The 23,390-nt window shown below is 42.2% G+C and overlaps 1 protein-coding gene across 2 annotated transcripts; it reads right to left on the minus strand.

The window, feature by feature from the left end:
- Positions 1-2,864: 2,864 nt before the first annotated feature.
- On the minus strand, positions 2,865-23,388 carry TAF15 (TATA-box binding protein associated factor 15). 2 transcript variants are annotated; one of them, XM_041482530.1, is made up of 16 exons: positions 23,273-23,388; positions 19,711-19,747; positions 18,858-18,906; positions 18,593-18,683; positions 18,397-18,514; positions 15,580-15,863; positions 14,652-14,766; positions 8,233-8,267; positions 7,606-7,638; positions 6,968-7,077; positions 6,303-6,432; positions 4,972-5,061; positions 3,873-3,957; positions 3,704-3,789; positions 3,505-3,607; positions 2,865-3,227 (listed from the first exon to the last, which is right to left on the minus strand). In XM_041482530.1, exons 1-16 carry the CDS (start codon positions 23,280-23,282, stop codon positions 3,188-3,190), a joined length of 1,416 nt encoding a protein of 471 aa, XP_041338464.1. In that variant the 5' UTR covers positions 23,283-23,388; the 3' UTR covers positions 2,865-3,187. The 2 variants fall into 2 exon arrangements, with proteins under 2 accessions (XP_041338464.1, XP_041338466.1); XM_041482532.1 differs by lacking the exons at positions 8,233-8,267; positions 19,711-19,747; positions 23,273-23,388 and having other exon boundaries at positions 18,397-18,683; positions 18,858-18,908.
- Between the last annotated feature and the right edge of the window lie 2 nt (positions 23,389-23,390).

Genomic DNA, 23,390 nt, shown 5'->3' on the forward strand with positions numbered 1-23,390 from the left:
CAGCCAAAACCATGCATCTCTTTCTAGGATCAGGGTGGCACCTGAGTTCCAGCAAACATCATCACCTTGGTATGAAAAGTGGAGTTTTAAGCAGTTTTGAGTGCATTGTGGCAGCTGTATTTTATTACAACAGCTTTACAAGCAACTGCTACAGCAGCATTAGCAACATCATCTACTGGGACACCATCACACAGGCTCTGTTACCCTGGAAATGGGAATTATCAGTTCTAGATTAGGCAAAGCAGTGCTGGCTGGATCCTGGCCTCAAACCCCTGGAGACTTGAGAGATTGGCTTCAGTCACTGCCTCCCCCCATATCTCTCTTTAGGACTATGGTATTTGAGCAACTTAAAGTTGCATTTCTTCTCAGGGTGAGGTGGGTTTGGCTGCAGAGGCTCAGCATGGAAACTATTTGTCTGTCTCTGAAAATGTTTAGCTATTATTTTATACAGGAGTGGCATTTCAGCTCTCTAAGGATCACGTGCCACTCCTTCATTGGCATCTCTCTTTTCTCCACCAAGTCCTTGTTGAGCTTGGCAAGTGCTAGACCTGTTTTTATAAATAAACCACCAGCATTCCACACAGGACTGATTTCCAAAATGAAACCCTTGCCACTAAGAAAATGTATTATTGGAAGATGGAACACAAATAGAGATGCAGGCAGCAGAGCAGAGCTGCTCCCAGCTATGCTGAGAACCCAAACTGCTCCTTTCTGCTGAGATAGATTCTCCTGGTTTTCCACTTCCTGACAGGACAGATGCACTGTCCTATCACTCCTTAGTCTGCAATTTTTTGTAGAAAATCCTACCAAATCCTCACACTGCACTGAGAAGAACTACAATTCATTCAATCCTTAATATACTGTATTTTAAAAGTTTTTTACTTTCCTTTTAACCTCAGTTAAAGCTTGTCCTGGCAAACTTTAGGCAGCTCTGGAGAAAACCTGCAGAACCCAAGGACTTGGCAGAAGCAGTTGGAGGGCAATGACATAGTTAAACCAGCATAGTTAAATCAGCTGGGTTTGTATTTTTTAGAGAGCATCTTCCCAGGCCTCTCTGAGCTAATTTAACTCTCACTGCACCAAAGGCAAGTAAAACAACCCATCAAGTCAGTACAGTTTCTCTGTCCTGCTGATTTTCTGAAAGACCAAGCAGCTGCTGAAGATGTCTTAAAAACCATGCAAGAACTCAGCTGGTTTTGCCCCAGTGCAGAACAGAACATAAACAAGAAGTGCTCAGCATCACTGCAGGCTGGAAAAGCTGAGAAGGTGGTGCCAGCTCCAGTTTTGTGGCTCACTTGAAGACTCATCTACTTGGTAATCCTGGGCAGTGACTGGAGAGGAAAGTGCTTTTAGCCTGGGGGAGAAAGCAGGGCTGGAAGCTGGGTTGGCATTAAAGGCAGCTAGAACTGTTGCTCCCAATGCTGGAAGCACCAGCTGCTTGAACCACCAAGCCCTTCTCCAGGAGGGAAAAGCCACAGCCCCACCAGGGAACTGCAGGGAGCAGAGGGGCAATGCTGCACCAGCCCTTCCTGGGTTTTGCTCAGCTGAGCTCAGCTCAGCCATTCCCAGTTCTGTGCTCACCTCTGAGGGCTCCAGCTGCACCCTCAGGAGCTGTTTGTGCAGTGCAAGGTGTCAGCTCTGCTGGGGAACAAACCTCAGCAGGGATACTGAGGCTGCTCTCAGTGGCTGATTCCTGCTTTCCTTCCATCCCATCCAGCTGGCACCATTCCTGCATCTACCAGCACAGCAGTGGCAAGAGCACCCTCTAGCCTCTTCCCTCCAAACAGTAATTCCAGCTTCAAACCATCAGCATCCAACTTTTCTAGGCCAGCAAAACAACAGATACTGAATTCACAACTTTCTGAACCCTCACATGCCATACATTGGATTTTATACCGTCACTAGTACATATATACCTCAAATTCCACTGTTTTAAGAGGAACAAGCTGTCCATAAGCTGTGACAAATGTCTTTTCTAACACAGCAGATGCTTTCCAGGAGAAACCTGAAGAAGGCCCAGCAATCACATTTACAACCCTGGGTAATGCTGGTTTGAACTTTGTTACCATGACCATCAATGCACACCAAGCTGGGGAGGTGGCTCATAAACCTTCACAAAAGCCATTTCTGCTCATTTCTCAGTGAATATGGCCCAGCTCCATGCCCAGTTGTAACCACAGCCCCCAAGGACTTGTATTTACAGTGCTGCCCACTGGAATACTGGACAGCCAGAGGTTCTCTCTCTAAGGCCTGTGATGCAGAGGCAGCACTGCCATGACCTGAGTGGGGCAGTGCCACCCTCTCACACTGCTCACCTCTGCAGTGACCTGTCTGAGCAGCAGGGATAATTAACCTCCCTTCTTTCCTCTCCCCTGGCTGCAGAGCTGAATCCCAAATGCTCACAATGCACCTACTGAACCTCACCTGCATCTGAACTCCAGGATGAAGCAGCTGCACACAACGCTTGTTTCCATCACCCACATTCCAAAGGCAGCAAGTACAGCAGGATGTAACATATCACTTTTTTTTAGGCTATCCCACCTCGGATTTTGAGCTGTTCTGCCCCCTGGCAGCAGCAGAACACACTCACATTGCTTCTGCCTGCTCCCCTCAGGGTGCAGGGCAACCAAAGCAGGCTTGCAGGCACCACAGGAGGGAAAAAGGAAAGGAGACGGGGACAAGCCTGCAAATCCAGCAAGGAGGCTCATCACTGACCTGCCTGCAGATTCTGTGAACACAGAGTTCAGGTCAGAGCTGCAGTGCCATTCCAAACAAGTGCCTATTTACTCCTTAAGCCATACCACAGGAACACTGGGAATATGTAAGGAAATGCATGCAACTCAAGTAATTGTGAAACAGTAGGATTTCACAAATAAAACAATCAGCATTTATTGTTGTATTACAAAACACTTCATATTTTGGCAATATTTTACAGTTTATCTTTTCCTTCTTAGGGCCGGTTGAAAAGGTATGGGGAGGGGGGAAGAAAAGAGGAGAATGTGGAAATCAGGATTAAATTTCAATGTCTTGCTTAAAAAAAAATCCTCCCAAACCACCCCAGTCCCTCCCACCAAAATAAAAATCTAGTTTCACTCAATTCCACTATCGAAAGAGGCCATGGGTGAAGCTGCAGGCAATTTCACTATCAAACGCATCAAGAAGACAAACAAAACATTCACAGTGGTCTTCAGTATGGTCTGTTGCGTTGATCATTTCTGAAATCGTTTCTGGAAAGGGAAAGAAAAGGTTCTAAGCAAGTAATAAATGAAGCAAATAACAAACAGTCCCTTCAGTCAAACATTTCTGACGTCTGTGTGCTGCTCTGTGTTTATAGAGAGCCTCATCCAGAAACATTCACAAAACTCAACAGACTGAGTGGCTCTCTCTGGAAGCTCCTGTCTGTAGTCAATATTTTCATGGCAGTTGTACTTGCACATATAAACAACACTTTTCCCACAGTTCCTATCAATCCCAGAGCCAAGCAAGGGCAGAGGCTCCTCTTACCTTCCTCCCATCTTGCCCCCATAGCCACCTCCCCGGTCGCCGCCTCGGCCGCCGCGCCCTCGATAGCCCCGCTCTCCTCCGTAGCCACCTCTACCACGGAAATCTGGGGAAAAACATGGAAATACATCAGTTTTTTTCAGAAAGATGCAGATGATATGAACACTTGAAACATTTAAGAGGTGTAGCTGGTTTTGCACACCTCCTGATGGACGTGAATCTTCTGGTCTTGGCTCCCCACACTGGTTGCAGGAATTCCTGCGAGCGAAGTTCATGTTGCCACAGGACCTGGAATAGACAAGATTCCCCAGATTGAGCTGTGAAGGTGAAGCACACATGAAACATCCCATCCCAATTAAAATGACACTTACGGGTTAGGACAAACCCAGTCACCATTTTTGGGTTCCCCACTTCTACCCTGGAAGCCCCCACCTCTTCCATAGCCACCTCGTGAACCTGCAGACAAAATTACAATCAGAATAAAGTTCTATGAACTGCACGTGACAAACAGGTATCAAAGATTGTCACTGCCTTCAGACCCTCACTGACAGACTTTTCAGGTGGAAGGAGTGTTTAATGCAACTATATTCCCACTATTTATTATAAATTCTTTTTCAGCAGTAAAGGGAAACCTGATCTGCTTGAATTGCCACTGGGTAAATACAAACCCACTTCATGCATTAATAAAATTTCTGTAAGATTTAACAAGGTGTAAGATCAGTCACTTATGGCCACACTTAGGCACAGAACAAAAATTTAACAATAAAAGAAGTCTGTATTAATCCCAGGATGCCTCTGACAACAGGGACAACATTCTTGCTTTCTGCATCACAAAATTAAGAACTTTTATACCAAGTGAAGTTGTTGAAGAATCCTTTTCCATCAGCCTACAGAACTGCCTGATTTCAGAACCAGAACTGGTTGACAGTCACTGCCCAAAGCATGATTCCTGGAAAATGGTAATGAATACCCAGTGCATTACTGACAAAACTATATGCAGATAACCAGGGAGATTGATACAGCCTTGATTAAAGGAATCAGAAATCTAACTGCTGCTCCAAGTCAGCAGCAGCTGAATTACGTACCCTGCTTAATCCCAGCTGGAAAGAGAGAATCTCAGAGCTTTGCTGTAACAAGCAAATACTCACTGGGAATTCCTCCTATATACATGGGGATGGTACAGCTCAACATCCCTGTTGCACTTTCTCTTTAAAAGTAAGGATGAGACAAGATCTGGAGACTTTCCAGGTCTAAAGGAAAGCATAAATTCTGTGCTGTGCAGAAGAGATTACAGATTTCAGTTTACTTAACTGGGTTCAATCCTTATTACTCCCTTTCCTGGCAGAATCCCAAAGGCTCATATATTTGATGAATCACTGCTTCAAAGTCAACTTCTCTTTAATAAATCAATCATAGTGAAAAAGCATTTAACTGTGCAAAAAACAAGGATTCTACAGACTTCAGTCCCACCTCGACGCCCGCCACCTCCACCTCCTCTCATGAATTCAGGTCTTCTGGTTGCAAAAGAAACTTTGATAACATTGCCATTGAATTCTTTTCCTGTGGGAGGAGAGAAAGGATCACTACAGCTCCCAACAACACAGCAGTAAACCCAGCAGAGCAGAAGTGCTTTGCACACCCAGACTGAACACAAAACTCTTGAGACACAGGGAAGCTGCAGAAATCTCTTGGCTTTGAAAGCACTGGTCCAAAGGTGAGATGGAAACCCTGCTCTACTTGCTAAACTCTCCACAAACCCACAGATATTTTAGTTTAAATGAGATCTGTAAGTAGCAACATAAAGACTTAAGAATGTAAAAAAAATTTTTGGCCATGCTCATGGGTAAGTAGTTTGGATGTCTGAACTGTCTGTAATTCCAGCAAGGCAACAAGGCTTTTGTACCACTCAATAGCCAGCCCAAAACCTAACTCCCAAGTGTATTTAAATAAAGTTCATGATTTTCAGTGACTGGATTCTTCATAGATGCAATGTTTATCACAGACAAATAGCACTGCACATGTGCCTAATACAGTCATATTTGCCTTACCCTCTTAAACAAAAGTAAATTTGCATTTTATTAGCAAATACAAACATCAGACAAGCATGCCATGCCAATTTTTTAAAGCAGTATCATTTCCCACCAGATGCATAGCATGACCTTTTGTTTCTACTCATTACTAAAATTCTGTGAACACACAAGGTGACAGGAGAAGGTACTTTTCCTCACCCCCTTGAGTTTATTACTACAAGAGTGTCACTGTATTTCCTGCAGTCTGAGGAGTTTTACATCAATATACTTCTGAGATAAATCCATAATTTTAAAACCTTGTTTTTCACTGTATATATACAGAGCACTCAGCACAAGATTGCCACAATCATTCCCAAACTCCAAGAAAACTCCCACAACACTGAAAATATCAATGCCACCCTGTAGGGAATCCCTCCAGCTGCTAACACAGATTACAGCCCTGTTGGTCTAAACAAGAAGTGACACAAACACCACCTCTCGTACCTTGTGCATGGGTGACTGAGGCAGCAAACCCTCAGTTTCACTGCACATTTTTGGTCTAAATCACTATCTGCTGTTTAATGAAATGAGAGAAATCCAATACACACAAAAAAACTATGAAATACAGGTCTTTGTTTAAGGAAAAAACCCCCCAACTATAACCCTAATCAAAAACCCCAAGCCAAAAGCTACATAAATAGCAGCATTAGGCCTCCAAAAAGGTAACTGATTTGCTTCTTCCACTGCATGTTGATTAAAAAATGGCCAAAGGAACAGGTAACTCTCACCCACCATCAAACCAGTCGATTGCTGCTTTAGCAGAAGGAGGGTCATCAAAAGATACCGTGGCTTCTCCCTTTGGCTTGCCAGTATCCTTGTCTGTGTACAGATTTATCATGGGTTTGCCAGTCTTTTTGTTGGTCTGAAAAGAAAGGTTGTACACTTGGCATAGCAGGAACAGTGGTGACATCAGCTCAGAGCATAAACTGTAACACTAAGTATCTTTAGTGAGAATATTCTCCTGGAGCTGGCCTGCAGAAACAGAGGGATTTGACTGAAGGATACTGACTGGCTGTTCTCCATTAACTAACCATGGGTCCAGCTTTAACAAAAAAATGAGGTCAAGTGCACCAAATCCTAATTTAGAATTGCAGAACCAGAAGCAGCAGGCACAGAACAGAGGCACACGTGCTGCAGTACGAGGGTGGCACAATGGATAAAGTGTCAGGGCTACAAAGACTAAAGAAGAGACACAATGCAATCTAAATGTCACTAGGAGAAAGGTGCGAGTGCTGCCAGCTTACAAATGAGCTGTCAGCTGGGAACCCAGATAAAATATTATCTACAACTGCTGGGGAGTCAGAGAGAACTCTGCCTTGAATGATACCAGTACATTTCCAGTACACCAGCTCCACCAGTTCCCTTCCTTCTGACCTATGATTTCTCATTTCACATACCTTTATGATACCAATCTGTTTGAAATAGTCTGCCACTTGATCTGTTGAAACATCCTCTCCGAGTCCTTGCACAAAGATGGTGTTGTTATCAGAGTTGTCAGACTCTGAATCTGTGGAAAATTAAGCTACATTTACCCTGTGTTTTTGAGGGAGCAACCACAGCAATACTTTCAGCTCAGTTCTGTGCTGCCCAGTAGCACACCCTTAAAATCCCAGAGGCTTTTATTTTATGTGAAATAAAAGAGGAGCAGGGAGTTTAATTTTGAGGTTAACACCATCAACTGAGTACACTGGACAGCTGACCTGCCTTACACCCAACATTCATGCAGCTGGGCATCCCAACCCACCAGAGCAGTGTGTTTTAAATAACACAAGCTTAGCAGAAGTGTGATGGCAGTGAAAGCAGCTGCTTGGCTCAAGCACATTCAGAATTTAACAGGAAATTATTACTTGCTGCATTAACATCCAAAAATTCACATGCACTTTAATTAAATATCTTTCTTTCAAGGAAGGCATGCTTTAGCTAGGTTTCTCTTGGGTCATGGGAACTGCAGCCATATCCATCTCTCCAGACAAACATTTTAAAAGCAATGACCTAAGAGCTACAATCCACTCCCACTCACTGCTTGTTTCCTTACCAGCATCTGATCTCGGTCCATAATCCCTTTGACCTATGATACGGGTTTGACCAAAAAAAAAAAAAAGAAAGAAAGAAAGAAAGAAGACTATTTTTAGCACAACACATTCAAGTGACTTTTTTAGCAACAAGAAAATATACAAAGAATGTATGCAATGCATCTAAGATCTAAGACATTCACCAGAGATTTAGAGAATATTTAATTTAAACGTTCAACAGAAGGTGTCTGTAGGACGTTAAAGTGTTCTTTAACTTGCAGCATGTGGCAGCTGCCACACTGATGCTGTGCTGGTGTTTGCTTGCAAATGCTGGTTGTCACATCACCAAGCAGTTTCCCACTTTTTTTTTTTCTACCTCTAGTACCTTTCTAAGAAGCATTTGTAACAAAAATTAAAAAAAAGAAAAGAAAAAAATAATCCGGTGAACGTCACTGTCTCCACAAATTCTCTCATGCAATTTGACAAAGCAGAAATCCAGTTTATTGCTACAAGTTTGGCTATTAAAACTCATGAACACACCAGCCTCACCAAAACTCTATAATGCTTCTACTAGATAGTAACAAGATATTGGTGGCTTTTAGATTTATAAAGAATTTCCACTGAAACATTTTTGGATACTCGGCACTTACCACCGTAATTTTTGAAGCCACCACGGTCACCACCACTGCAGAGGAAAAATTGAAGAAATGATTTCTTCCTTAAGTCTCTACGTGCTGAGCCCAAGGCTCAATCTACAGTTAACTGATGACAAGTTGAGAATTACTGTCTGGCAGCTAAAGCACCATGTCTATGTTCTCCTCACTACCCATTCATGTTCAAAGATTAAATTACAAAAAAAAGAAAAATCTCTCAGGGAGTTGCACTGGAGAAGACAAGCCCTAAGGAGTATTTTAAACTAACCCATACACATGTGGTTGGTTCAATACTTTCTCCCATCCCATCAGCCAAAATAACAGCTATTCAAAACTGGGGTTTAAAACAAAAATGGTATTTTCATGAAGATTAATGTGGGCTTTAATTGTAGATGTAATTGCTACTTTGGAATAATTAGTACTTTAGTACTTTCCTAGAAGTCAAGAGAGCTAAAATTAATCTCTATTGTTATGCATTCATAATAGTGGGGATAAATTAGCAGAATGAGCCATTCTCTGAGCAAGGGTCTGTGGGGACCTACTGTACTACAGCACTTGGCATTACAGAGAAGGTGTGTGTGTATGTGAGCTTCAAAAGCAGAGGCCGTGAAGTTTTATTTCATTCATTCTGAAACCTGTGGCACAAAATGTAGACCAAGTTAAGAGAATACACACATCAATTTTCAAAGGTTAGAAGGGGATTTAAAACAGGTTGTTATGCCTGCAATTATGTGCATGAAAATAAACCCTCACTCTTTTTTGACTGGATAGGTTTGTACTGCAAGGATTTTTCACAGCAGCATTTTTAATTGCATCCATGTTATGAACACAATAATCAATACTCAGAGCTGTCAGAAAAAAACCACTGGGTTTTTTAGAAAGTCAATAACCAAATGTCAGAAGGACTTTCATACTTCCACGTACAACTGCCTGCTTGTCCTCCTTGTCCTGAGGGACACAGCTGCCACCTCAAAATCAGGCAGGATCACCTAATCCCAAGAGCTTTCTCCCATGATAAAGCCAGCGTGAGCTCAAACCCTGCTGCAGAGAAATATCTCCAGCCTCTGGAGCTATTGTGCCTCTTCACCAAAGGACTCTGTGACCAGAATTCACTGCAGGTGTTAATTCCATCTGTCTGCTCACACATCAGTCCAAACAGGGCACACAAGCACTCACCAAAAGGCAATGGAGTAAAATTAGGGAGTAATTTCTTTGGCACTCTGTCCATCTGTTACAGCAAATGGAAAGTCATAAATGGAAGCTGCTGATACTTAACATTTATGAGAGAAAATCTGCTCAAAGTGAAGATCAAATAAGGTTTCAACAGGTTATTATCAAACCTGGATTAGCAGACACTCCCTGGAGGGTGACTGACATCTGGGACTGTTTGGCACACCAGACAACATCACTTTTACTGGGACTTTTCTTAAAATAAATTTTTGCTGCAGATTTTATTGCTGTTCCACAGAAGAAATTGGAATGCTAAATTGCACTGTCATTTATTCATTAATTCACTCTGCTCATTAAAGATTTTGCATGCAGCATCAGTGCTGGTCTTTACTCAAGGCTGTTTTCAAGGACTGATGATTAAAAACACAATGGTGACAAAATTTACTGTAAATACTTTTCTGCCACCTTCAATTCACTTCAGCTAAAAAAAAAAAAAACTTCATTACGACATTAATTTTTAGTAGGGCACCTGTTTTTCCTGTTTTTCTGGGATTTTAACTCAGAAACATCAACAGCAAATAATATCAACCATCTAAATGTTATAAAAATTTTCCAACTCCAGATTATCAGGACACCAACACCCAGAACAAACATACTTTCTAATGTGGAAGCGTATGGCAGTTAGAAAACCCAATAATCTAAAAACCTACACAAAGTAAGTTTGTGTCAACACATCCAGGATTTTGCTGGAAGTGAGGGTTTTGTAGGATGCTGGGGTAAAAATGTGTGCACCATAATCCTGAAAAGTAGGAGTTGAATACACAAAATGTAAAGGAAGTCACAGTCCAATGCCTTAATTCTGTGATACAGCAGTTCTGCACTCTGCACTAATGAGTGCAATCAGTAATTTTTATTAGTTTTTTAATTATTGTCCACAGAAATACATTTTTGCCCAAGTATGCCTCAGCATGTTGTCTTCTGCTTAGTCACACATGACCAACCCAACAAAAATCTGGAACAATCTACTGACAGACACCTTTGACATGGATTAATGCTTTCCTACATCTTTATGTGGCATTTGATGTGTGATTTATGAAGCTGCAGTTTGTTACCTTCCTGCAATTGCTGGGCAAAACTAGCCAAGATTCCCTGGGATCAGGCAGATATCCTGCAGCAAGTCAAACACAGATACTGCAAGCAGCTGATGCCACAGTCTCAGATTTGCCCCTCAGTGAGACCCAAAATTCAACCTCAGCAACTGAATTAGTTCCCACATTGCCATAAAACATGTGGAAAATAGAACTGCAGCATTTCACAGCCCACTGCTTTACCAGGCCTGCACACAGACCTCAAGGATGTGCGACCAGATGGATTTTGGGTCTTAATGTCCTGTGTTAGAAACATGAACAGGCAGTTAAAATTCAGCAGTGCCACCAACTAAGATAACAAATAAGAGGCTGAACTGCAGGCAGCCAGAACATGACAAGGCACCACTCAGTGTGTCAACTTGGTGCCTCAAGTCCTCAGTTGTTATTTTCTCCCGTATTCAATCATAGATTTATCATCCCTTACTAGACTGTAACTGGACTTCATCTGGATATTGCTTAATGCAGCTGGGAACAGCTCTTTAAATTAAAGTACAGGTGCTACAGGGAGCTCAACATATAAGAAATGCATTTTATAAGTAACAGATACTGGCAGAAGCAGCACTAAGAATTCAGGGACCAAATTTCAGCCTGCAACATGTATCTGTCTCACCAAGTGTGTCCCTAACACTTAAAAGTGTATTTTACAAACAAGAAAGGAATATTTAGTGCACCAACAGTCACTGACAGATGGGTTTTTTCCCTTGCTTATATTTATTGCCTCTGTTCACATTTTTCCAAAGTCTCCATAAGGCTAAGCTCAATCATATCTGTCACAAGTCAAAATATCAATTCTGAACACAAACCACACTTGTAAAATACATCTGCACTATGCTGCAGTTTTGCTATATCACACTAATTCCCACTCCTAATAGCTGATAAATTCAGCTGCATAGGTAGCTTGAGTTTATAGTAGATCACCACAAATCTGCCCAAGAGAGAAAAAGTAATCTCTGCTGAGCAAAGTCAGGATTTCTGTGACAAACCCTAACACAATGGCAAATCCTTTCTGAACTGCATCTCTGTGGCTCCCCCAGCACAGTCTGTGTGAGGAGAGCCAAAAGCAAAGCTCCTCTCACCTGCTTTGTTTGCTCCTGGGTTTCCCACTTACAGCCTGAACCAAAACAATCCAGTCCCCAGCCACAGAAACCATTAATTCCTTGATTTTTTCAGATGGGGACTCTAAAAATTGGAGGAATTTCTTAAAGTAAAACTCTGCATTCTCAAGACCTGCTGTTCTTACTTTCTAACCAAAAGATGACACTCTTCTACTATGAAGAAAAGTGAAATATTTCACTTGTTAGCCAGAATAAAAATTAGTGAGATCATCAATTTTTCAAGCTTCAAAACAACAGGGTGGGGGAATTCTACTAAAATCCCAAAAGATGCAATTCAAGGCCATTAAAAAAAATCTCAAGAATCATTCTGAAACCCTAAGTTACTAAAACTAAAATGAGAACTTCTGACACATGACAAAATGTGTGTTCTTCACTGGACTAATATCAGCTAAGAAATCTGAACAGGAATTTCTCCAAAGACATTTTCTTCTCAGTGCTGGGTGATTTTGTAGAGGCACTAAAGAAAAAGGAGTGTTGAAAGCATTCAGTCCAGGACATGTCCAAGTCCTTCTGGTTCTCAGAACAAAACTACACCTCTAAAGCTTATCCCTGTGTCTAAATGTCAGTCAAGGAAGAATTATTATTAGCTAAGAACAAGAGATCCATTCATTGTGGTCTCACATTTGATATTGATTTGTTTGCAAAGTCAAGGAGCAATTTTTACATGTTATTTTCTAAGCACTGTAAAAGTCAAAGCCTGTTATTATTATTCCATCCCCTGTTCAAGGCCAGGCTGGATGGAGCTCTGAGCACCCTGGGATAGTGGAAGGTATCCCTGACCAGGACAGAGGGTGGGAAAAGTTGATTTTTGGGGTCCCTTCCAACCCAAAACCATTCTGGAATTCTGTGATTACAGCATCATTGAAGTATCTGTGCAGACAAGATTTTTAGATTATCTCCTAATGGATATGGAATTTTCGTGGTTTAGCATTAAAAAGGGATCAGAACAACTGAAAATGGTGGCTACTGAAGATCAACCTGATATTCCTACACATATTCTCCCCAAGAAATAAACATATAAGAGAAACCCAGGAACATAACTCCCCCCAAAGAACCCCTACCCTTAAACCCCACATTTTCACAGGACTAAACATGATTTCTTACCTTATTACAAGTTATTTCCCCTTCATTATAGAGTTTGTTATTTAATTTAAGCTTTTAGACTTCTCTAATAAGCATGTCTTGTAAAATACATATGCCAGAAGGAGAATCCTCTGTCACAATTATGTAAAAAGACTGAATAAAGATATATGACACTGCAGATCCAGAAAATTTCCACAAAAATACCATTAAAGCCAACATCACTTAACAGAAGCAGACAGAATTCCTAACAAATGCCTTCCCACTTCCCTGAATTTTCCTCCACTTCTTCACTCACTTCCCCTCTTTCCCTTCTTTTGGCTTCCCAGTTCAGTGAAGCTCCATGATCTACATGGATGTGTGAGCAAAAGTTTCCTTACATTTTGGAAAAATATGGCAAGAGGCTTTATTTTCACAGACATTAATACATTTGACTTTATCTTGCGAAGAGCCAAGTTTGTTCCAAAGTGACAAACTCTATCAGCAGTGTGTTTTTTGAAGCTCACATTCATTGCTATTATTGGAAAGGGCTAAGCTATGAAATTTTTTTAAAAAACAGTTTTTATCACAGGAATGTGGAAAGTCCTCATTCACAAAGAAAATCTAATTTAAAAAAATCAGTTTTTACTGAAAATTAAAATAAACTTATGAATTATTTTGCTTATTTTTGTTTTATGTGAGGTACTATATATTAGAGAATTCTTTGTTATATATATTTATGCTTATTTATAGTATATACATTTGTGTTTATTATAAAAAATATTACAGAAAAATGCATTAAGTTTATATTATATAAAACCCCAGCAAACATGAAATAACACTAACATGATTTTCTAACTGTGCTACCACACCTAATTAGAAGTAAGATCCTCCTACATCATTATAAACAAGCCATTAAGTACAATTTAGGAGCATCTCAGAAACAGACAGCTTTTAAATACAATTTAAAACAAAATACCTTTAAAAGTAACCAAGCAGTGGATTATTTTATTTAAATCAGATCAGTTCCAGCAGAAAACACTGTATAATTATAGAGTTTTTCATCTGGAGTTTAGGAATAAGCCAGAGCTGTGCAGCCTTTTGAAGGGTAAGTGGTGCTGACAAGCAACACCTCAAAGCTCTCTGGAAGCTTCAACATTCCTGCCCTGCATCAGTGAGCCCTCTGCACCTCCAACCACCCAGAGGGACACAAAGGGGAGCCAGTTGTGTGAGTTATTAATAAATAATATGTCATATGTTTAATTCAGTAGGCTTTAAAGCCAAGATCCCAATTGCAGACCTCGGCATGAGATCATCTGCAAGCACAGAATTAAATATGTGCATAAATTTTCTTGACAGTGCAGGGCCTAAGGCAATGGGGAAAGGGATGACAGCATTGTTAGTATTTCAGATCTACCCAAAATAAACGTGTTCAGACTGACTAAATCAATAATAAAAGATGTGTATTTTAACAGAAGTTTATAACTGAAAAAAAAAACAACAAAGAACACATAATGTTACTACTAAATTATTCAAGGCCAAAATACTTTCCTGGTAAAATGTGAGCTACCTTAGGTATGAATTTCATAAATTTTTCTCAGTCACTGGCTGTTGGTTTTCTCATCACTGAAAACAAGTGATGGACTGGGGCAGTTTTTGTATTGCAACTCATGCAAATAAAATGCAGCTGTGTGTCAGAACAATCAAATGCCTGGTCTCAGTCTATGTGAATCTAAAAGCTGTTCCCCTAGGCAAAACTCATTTCTGTGCAGTGCAGAAAGGTTTAATTTTAGAAACCTTCCAGTTTTGGAAATCTAAACCTGAACCACCTTAGGAATAGACACATAATAAACAAAAATGAAAACCAGCTAAATAATAGGAAACAAGGGTAAGGAGCTGCAGGCACTGGAATGAGATCACTTACCTATATCCAGACATATGACCTCTTCCATCCATGTCATATCCCCCTCTACCTCCTCCCTGTGACCCGCCATATCCTCTATTATCTTCTCCATACCTGCTCTTTTCACGGCGATCATCTGGGAGGAGTCAAACCAAACACAGTCAATTGTAGTGCAAAGTGCAGCACAGTGAAAATTCACACCCTGGAATTCCCACCTCCTCTTCATTAACTGTGCCATTTACATCTGAAATGTATCAACTCCTAAATCTCTCTGGCATTCTCTGAGCCAAAAAGGGAAAGAAAAAAACCAACCAAACTTTGCTCCATTATCTCCAGGGTCACTGAGTATATCAGAATGTAAAAACCACTCTGTAATTTCACTCCGCTTTCCAAACATTAAACACATATTGTCTAAAATACAATTTCCATTTGATTTCCATGCAGTCCTCCCAGCTTGCAAAAGACATCACTAAAGACAGAACAAGGATAAATAGAGTGGGTTGTGCTGCTGGTGTGAAGTTAATGTAAAAAAAAGGTTTCATCTTAAACTTCTCCTTCTATCTCACAATTCACCTACACAGCATAAAGCTGGAATGTGAAGTGCAGAAGCTCTTCATGACTGATCAAGACATGTCACCCTCGTGCAGGAAAAGGGTTCAAAATAGCTTGGGAAAAAAAAATCCATCTAGAATTTGCAGAACTCAGAGACAGAGTCTCTGCAATGCTGTTCCAGCATATATAAATGCAACCATTTTGGGGTCCCGAGAGATTTTATTCTCCCTACAATGTTTTGAAAGTCTTAACAAATAAAACATCCCCCAAGAATATCAACATGGAAAAGAATTTAAGTATCCATCAAATCAACTGCTTGCAGAAGGAAAAGCAACCATTTCACAAAGCTGCTGGTCAATTTTATTAGCCATCACTGAATTCAAGGTGTCAATTTTACCTTGGCTGTTGTGGCTATAGCTTCCCTTCTGAGACTGGTAGGATTGCTGGGAGTGCCCATATGAGCTTTGGTGCTGGTTATAGCCTGACTTTTGGTCATAAGAACTCTGGTGGCCATAGCCCGACTGCTGGTCATAGGAGCCCTGGTGGCCATAGCCCGACTGCTGGTCATAGGAGCTTGACTGCTGGTCATAAGAGTCTTGGTTTTGTCCATAGCTTGACTGCTGGTCATAAGAGCTTTGGTGCTGACCATAGTTTGATTTTTGTTCATAAGAGCCTCTTCCACTTAAAACAAACAGAATTTGAATTAATAGCTAAATGTTCAGAGAATAGAGAGCAAAGTAACGGCTGAAAATGCATGACATTGTTAAATTTCCTAACTGCAGTTACATCATTATATAACTCAGCAGCATCACTCCTCTCACATGTCCCAGTCCAACAGCTGCTTTCCCCCCTCTCCCCAGTACCATCAGTGGCTGATGGAGAGCCTGTGACCTGCTGGACACCAAATCCCTCCCTCTGGACCTGCAGGGCAGAGCCTCAGTGCTCATGATGGACAGTGAAGCTGAGACTTGCTGCCTAAAAAATCCCAATATTTTGCTTTCACTGCATTGCGACCTCTCTTCTTCTGGGCATTCTAATATTTATCAAGAATTTTTCTAACTGTTCTGGTCATCTGTAACATACCTGTGGTTCTTCTCATTTCAGTGCCATCTACACTATCCCAGCAGCCCTCATCAGAAACACTGACCAGCATCACATCCAGGATACTCCAACACAGTGCAGCTCTACATTCCAAGAGGGAGTCATAAATCTTCTCTAAGATTAAGATTAATAACTTTACAGCAACCACAAGGGAATCTCACCTACACCACACTTGCCTAAGCTACATCAGCATCTGAAGCAGAAACTGAAATACTTTGAAAATCTAGATATATGAGACAATAGTTCTCTTAGCCTTTCCTGACAAGGCATAATATAGATTTATGAGAAATAAATTGCATCCAGGGAACACTGGCTGTTACTCATTCCTTTGTTTCCCCCAGGTACTTAGTTGTGCCTTAGCTGTCTTATTTTTTCAGTAACTGAAAAGAATTTCTGACCTCTACCACCTTTTCTTCCCTTCCCCCTCCCTGCTTCCACTCTTTTTTGAAGGATGAGGCACTAGATCTGCTCTCTCCAGTCTTTGGCAATCCTACTTGCTAGTGAAGGTTATCTCAAAAAAGGGGAAAAAAACCAAAAGAGCCTCCAGGAAGTTTCCACCAGCTTTCCAAAGCACTTTCAGATGTAGTGCATTGGGTCTAACCAATCCCAAAATATCCCATCTGTGTAAATACCATTTAATCTGCTCTCTCCCACTTCTAGCCTAGATCTCAGATTTAACCTTGCTAATCCCAGTGGTAAACAGCTTGTGAAGATTTTTCTTATTATCTTCACTTCAAAAAAGTCAGCTCTGCTTTAGCCTTTGCACCTTTACCACCAAAGGAAGCATTGTTGAAAGCATCCACTATTTGCTGTCTTCCCTTCTCCAGGATGTGACAGCTACAGTTTTGTGGCCACCCTCTTCAAAGCTGCTACCATTTAATTCCTCAGTTTCTCCTTACTTGTTACAACCCTACACTGAGGAGCTTCCCTTCAAGGCTTTTTCTTCATTTGCTAGATCACAAACTTGCTGGAGAACCTATGTGCCGTATTTTTCTTCTACTGGACATCTAAAGAGTTAAAAACTACATTATTACTTCAGTACAGTCCTAATAAATACTCAGAAGACAAAGCAAAACAGAACTTAACTGTGTACCTGCCTTTGTTACAGAAGTAAAAGTGACATCTGAGTGAAAGCACCTATTGCTGGCAGATTGAGATTTTTTTTAATATTAAAATGTTTTATAGTAAGAACTACAAAACCAGAAACCAAGTAGAGGTTTGCTCAAGTCCAGATTGTTTTATCACCTTGCAAAAAACACAAAACCATTTGGACCTTGGACACAAGAATGAGGGCTAGTACTCAACAGAGTATTTCAGAGAGGTCACATGATCCTCAGTAAAGCTCCAACACAAGCAGTGACCTGGGGTGGAGGCACAAAGCCTGTAAAGCAGACAGCAGAGGTATTCTAGCATTAAATGGCCTTTTTAGTCATTCTGGGAAGTTAGGTTGTATTTACCAACATACTTTCAAAGCTGTATCATTAATCCTCCTGAAACTGAATCCAATACAACATCACAAGTAAAATACATTTGCAATAGCACAGAGTGCAGCATGCATGTGCACATTTAATTTCCTGATGAGGATATAAACCCACCATGTTCTGAGAACTCTACTTAGTTGGAAAACCAAAATATATTTCTTACATGACATTTCTGAATCCCTTCTCTTTCAAGAAAAGGTATTCTAAGCCTGATAAGCAGTCTGCAATCTGAGAGCAGCTAAGAGTTCCCTTGCTAAGAGCTTATTTGAAGAATAAAAGAGCACTGTAAGTTTATACAAAAGAATGTGATTGGAGAGGGATTTGATAGGTTTTTCTCCTAACCAAAACACTCTGCCAAGTCCATTCTTCATTGTAGCCATGATCCAAACACTTTCTAAAATGCATGTCCCCCTACAGCCTGACTTCAAAACAACTACACCCATCCTTCTCACATAAAGAAATATTCTTCCTGTACCTCCTATCAGACATTAAACATGTTTCAAGGATGTGGAACTTCAAACATTTGTCTTTTTCTCAGCAACGTTAGCAAGAAATATGTTACAGCTCTAGTTAAGAATGTACAACTACTAGACAATACTCCAAATAGCTACTGATAAACTCTGCTTCCTTACCCTCTGGATGACCCTTTCTGCTGCCCCTGGCTGCCATAGGACTGCTGGTTGTAGGAGCTCTGATTCTGATTTTCATAATTGGATTCATCATCGTATCCCTGGGAATCTTGTCCATAACCTGGAAATGGAGGAAGAAAATTTTTAGTCAATATTCACCTTTTAAATCCTGCCAATGAATGTAACAAGCTAGCCAAACCTGATTGATTCTGTCCATAGTTCCCATGATAGCTTCCATAGTTCTGTCCATAGGAGGAATTGTCTCCACTCTGCCCATAACCAGAATATCCCTGTAATTTCAAGAATGTACTCAAATAAGTGTAATTTCCACAGCAGTAAGTTACAGTTTTCCTTGGCTAGACACAACTGCAAACATCAAGCTGGAATTCCTCCTGGCCCAGGAACATTTTTTTTTCACTCAAGGAACATCTGCTTTGAAAGCCACAATGTTTTTTTCAACATACCTGTCCTTGTCCATAATTCTGACTGCTCTGATTGCCATAGGACGAGTAGCTGGAAGAGAAAAATGCATTTAGGAAATGCTTACAGTGCCCTCCACACAGGCTGGAAAGTAAAAGTATTTTTGGTGTCTCTAAGTTTCTCTTCATTCCAAAACAGGTGTTTAATCCAAGTACTGCAGTGCCAGGCATATTACAACTGCATCAATGAATTAATGTTGACTGTCAGAAGCCAGAAGAGCTTATTTTAATTTCTGCTGTGTTTCAAATATAAATTTTAAGTACACGAAAGCTGGGTTTGCTGTAATTTTGTTATACTTACTCATTTTTCTGCCACTTTAAGCCTTCATGAACTGACAGAAGAAGCATATGCTGAAATTCATCATACTTTGATGCAAACCCAAACTCAGGCAGTGCTACAAGCACAAAACCTCATGATCTTCATTAGCACAGGCAGCATTAGCCATGATTTTCATACTTCCATAAAAACACTTGTCTCATTGATTAAAACATGCCCTGCAGCCTTGGGCCATATAACAAATACCATAACCTTTGGCTAAAATCTTAGTGAACAGCTTAAGGCAATCACATGAAAAGTATTGCTCTACATTCATGTCATTTCAAAAGTTCTCACTATTCCAATTTACATCCATTTACATCACATGACTATTGTCTTCTTTTCAGGAATACAGACTGATTTCTCTTTGTTTTACAAGACATCTTGAGAAAGGCCCAGGTGCAAGCTTTCTGCATCCTTAATTCCAAAAACCTATGAATACTCTATCCTGAACAGTCAGTCATCATGCTGGGAATACTAAATGGTCTTTTAGTTTGCAGCAAAACAAAAATCCTCACATACCTCTGCTGGCCCCCAGACTGACTGTAACTTCCAGAATCTAGAAAAAGAAATAAGTCATATTGAGAATTTCCAATTAACATTTTAGTCTCTACTTACCAGAGGAGAAAATTTGGGGAGAGGGAGAAAGGTTCAAGTCCACTGGACATTACAACTACTATCCCTGCAGAATGAAGCTTCCTCTTCATTAACAAAAGTGAAAATATGAAGACTGGAATGACAGGAGCAGAGGGTGTGGAGGACACAACACGTTTGGAAATGTCCCATTTGAAGGATCTGAATTCTGTTTTCAAGGAGTCTTTTCAAATACTCAGAACTGTACCACCCCTCTAATGGCTATTGAGTACAGTGCCATCACCAATGAGCAGAATGCAGCAGCTTAATTAATCAAGCAAAGCTAAGTAGGTCAGTGCAGCTGAACCCCTCTTTGGGATGCTCTAAGAAAGCTCTGTCCAGCTAAAGGGCACAAACACAGGCAGAATGGGAGATTAAAAACCAGGGATGGAGGAGCCACCACACTTCCCTTTGCTCCCACTGCAAGAGGAAAATCCCAGCTGAGAGCTCGCAGCACACAGGACACACACACACTGCTCCATCAGCCTCACATCCACCCAGCCCCAGCTCTGCAGAGGTTCCTCACTCTGCTCCCAGGTTCATCCATCTCCCTTGCCAGGCAGGAGTAAATCTGCTTGAAATTCTCACCTTCTTGTCAAAACCCAAACATTCTGGATAAGCCCTGCAATTTTTCTCTTCCAATCACTTCAAGAATTTATAGAAATGCTCTTGTGCCATGGTGTAATAAAATCTATCGGGAACTGCTCATCCCCAGTTTCACCCTTCCCCCCACATTCTCTCTCCAGCCTCTATCCCCAGAAGTGCCTAAAACGCTGACACTGAGAATTAATTACAAGGCAGGGTAAATGTCATAAATGACTGCGACCATTTTCCAATCAAAACACTCATCAGATTGCTGAATCTGCTCATTATACCTCCCCCAGCAGCTCATAAATCCAACCCTGCCAGTGGTTACAGACACTTAACCAGAGCTTTGATGAGGGCATCACCTGAGGTGATGGATGTGAGATGGGGGGCATCACCCCACAGTCACACAGAAAACAGCATTTTTCAGCATTTTTAATGGTAACCTATCTCCTCAGAGCAACAAAAAGTATCCAATTTCATATTTTCTAACAGAAACATTTACCAAACCCTAACATGAGATGAAAGGAGGTTAAATTTCACGTCCTATAAAGCAGTTTCACTTAGATGTGAATTTCTCCTCCTTTTGAACTGCTACATAAATATTTAATTGCTTTTTCGTATTAAAAAGCAATTCAAAACCCAATGTAGAGGTGCAATTCAAGTTTGTTTTTAAGGAGTAAGACAAAATTTTTACAGTTTCCATTTAAATGATCACAAAGATTACTATTAAATAGATAACACCGTGAAACATGGTTGTGGTTTAACTCTAACGTTAATTTCTATGCCATTAATATTGACAATTAAAGAACATTAATGGTTGTATCAGAAAATTCTTGAGTAGGGATGCAACTAGCTGTAAATTTAAGAACTGCATTTCATCTCCTTAGCTTCTCCTTAACAAACTTCCATCAAACCACAACATTTTGGAAAAAAAAAATTGAAAGCTACCAGATAAGGAGCCTGTAAAATATGAAAACATGTAATCAGAGGAATTTCCTTTATTTATACACTTTTCTACATCCTCTGCTGGACCTTTTACAGACTTCTGATCAATTTATTTTCGTGGGCTCAATGGGGACAAGAGTCTGTAAGGATTTTTAGAAATAACAGTTTATTCTGGAAATTCCTACACTGACTTTTTTTTTTTTTTTTGACTGTTTAAAAAGTTCATGGAAAGATTTCCTGTTAATGAAGTGGGATGTAGCAGCCCAATCACCTTGCACTGCTCAGGGGGTTTATTCCTCTCAAGACAGAAAAATCTGCTGTGTACATCTGAAAACTGAGATTTTCTTATTAAGGAATTCATATAAAGAAGCAGCAGTGCCTCTCAGTATCCTCCAAAGAAAAAGAACCTCATGTTTGAACATCATTAAAAACAGAGGAGACACTCAGGTGCTTGACCAGTCAGTAGCTGACAGATGGGGGGAAAAGTGGATGCAATTTACTGCCGAGCTTTACTCATCTAGTAGAAAAATTCGTGATTTGGACTCATTTTAGCACCTTTGGACAAATGTGCCTTTCCAGGTTCACAACTGCTCCTCGAATGAAAGGATTCCCAGACCAGCCCTTGCTTTGTTTGTATTGTCTATCACTCACAGCAGCACGAGGCAACGCCAAAATGGCTCGACCACAACAAAACATGGCTCGCTCCACAAAGCACGGGCAGCTCTGGAATTCCTCCTCCCTCTCTGGGATACACCAGTACCCACACCTAGCCAAGGCTTCACTGCCGGGGGAGCAACCATCCACACCTCCAAGGGGATGAAGAACAGCACACTGTGCTCGGAGAGGCCCCGGGGGAAGCTGGGCTGTGCCAGGTCAGCGGGGAGAGCAGATCCTGCCTCTGTGCTCAGCTAAAGCCCCGCTGGAAAAGAAACCCAGCTAGGCGGGCTGAAGCCCAGAGGAGGGGGTGTGAAGCCCCCCCACTTCACGCTGTGTGGAGAGCACAGAGTGCAGAGCAGAGGCAGCACACACCCGGACACAAAGGTGGCTCCCCTGCTGCCGGGTGGGGAGGGCATTTCCCATGCTAAAGAGCCAAGGGAGGAGGTGCCTGCGTTCCATGGGGGTGCTGATCCAAAGGCGGAGCACACAAAGCGTGTTATGGAGAGGGGCACGACCCAAAGGTGATCCCCATCTCACACCGGGATGGGGTGTGGTGAGAACCACAACCCAAAGTCAGGGTCTACACAGGAGAAGGGCTGTGACCCAGAAGGGGGAGCTTCCCACTCATACCGGGGGGAAGGATACACAACCCAAAAGTGGGGGACATGAACCAAAACAGGGCCCACATCCCACACACGGGGGGATACACGAGCCAAGGCGGGAGGGCCTACACTGGGAAGTATGAACCTAAATGGGGTCCACACTCACACCGGGGGGGCTGTGGCACAGCCCAAAGGGGGTGTTCACACATGCGGTGGGGGGCCTAGACCCCAAAAGGAGGGTGCACCCCACGCATGATCGGAGCACAGACCCCAACGGGACCCTGTCCCCACGGCTCCCCCATCGCGACACGGGTGGGGGCGCGCCCGCCAGGCCACGCCCCCGCGCCCAAAGGGGCGTGACCCGAGCGGCTCGCGCAGCGGGGCTCCCCGGGGAGGGGGCGTGGCCTCGGCTGAGGGGGCGTGTCCACGGGGCCACCGGCGGGGGCGTGGCTCCCCTCCCCCTCACCGAGCGCAGGGGTGGGGGGGGGGGCGTGAGGGAAAAAGCGGGCGCGTCCCCCGCAACATGGCCGCGGCCTTTCCCACATGCGCCACATGGCGCTCGCTCCGCCCGCCCTCCCGCGCCCCACCGCGCCCGCGCTCGGCGGCGGGAAGCGGAGCCGCCGCTGCCCGCTGAGCCCGGTGGGGCTGGCGGCACCTACCCGAAGCCATGGCGGCGGCGCTGAGGGGCGGAGGGAGCGGAAGGAGCGCAGGGACCGACCCGCCCGCCGCGCCGGCCGCGCGCACACTGAGGCACCCGCAGCTCGCGCGGACTGCGGG

The sequence above is a fragment of the Pyrgilauda ruficollis genome, unplaced genomic scaffold (assembly GCF_017590135.1).
Source record: "Pyrgilauda ruficollis isolate IOZ18807 unplaced genomic scaffold, ASM1759013v1 scaffold59, whole genome shotgun sequence".
NCBI lineage: Eukaryota > Metazoa > Chordata > Aves > Passeriformes > Passeridae > Pyrgilauda > Pyrgilauda ruficollis.

Bases quoted from the DNA above. Each gene is read 5' to 3' on its own strand.
- TAF15 (XM_041482530.1), bottom strand. The intron at 18,907-19,710 runs GTATGTGAGGAT...TTTCTCTTCCAG, and splicing joins CAGTCTGGGGGCCAGCAGAG to CTACTCGTCCTATGGCAATC. The intron at 3,608-3,703 runs GTGTGCAAAACC...GTTTTTCCCCAG, and splicing joins AGATTCACGTCCATCAGGAG to ATTTCCGTGGTAGAGGTGGC.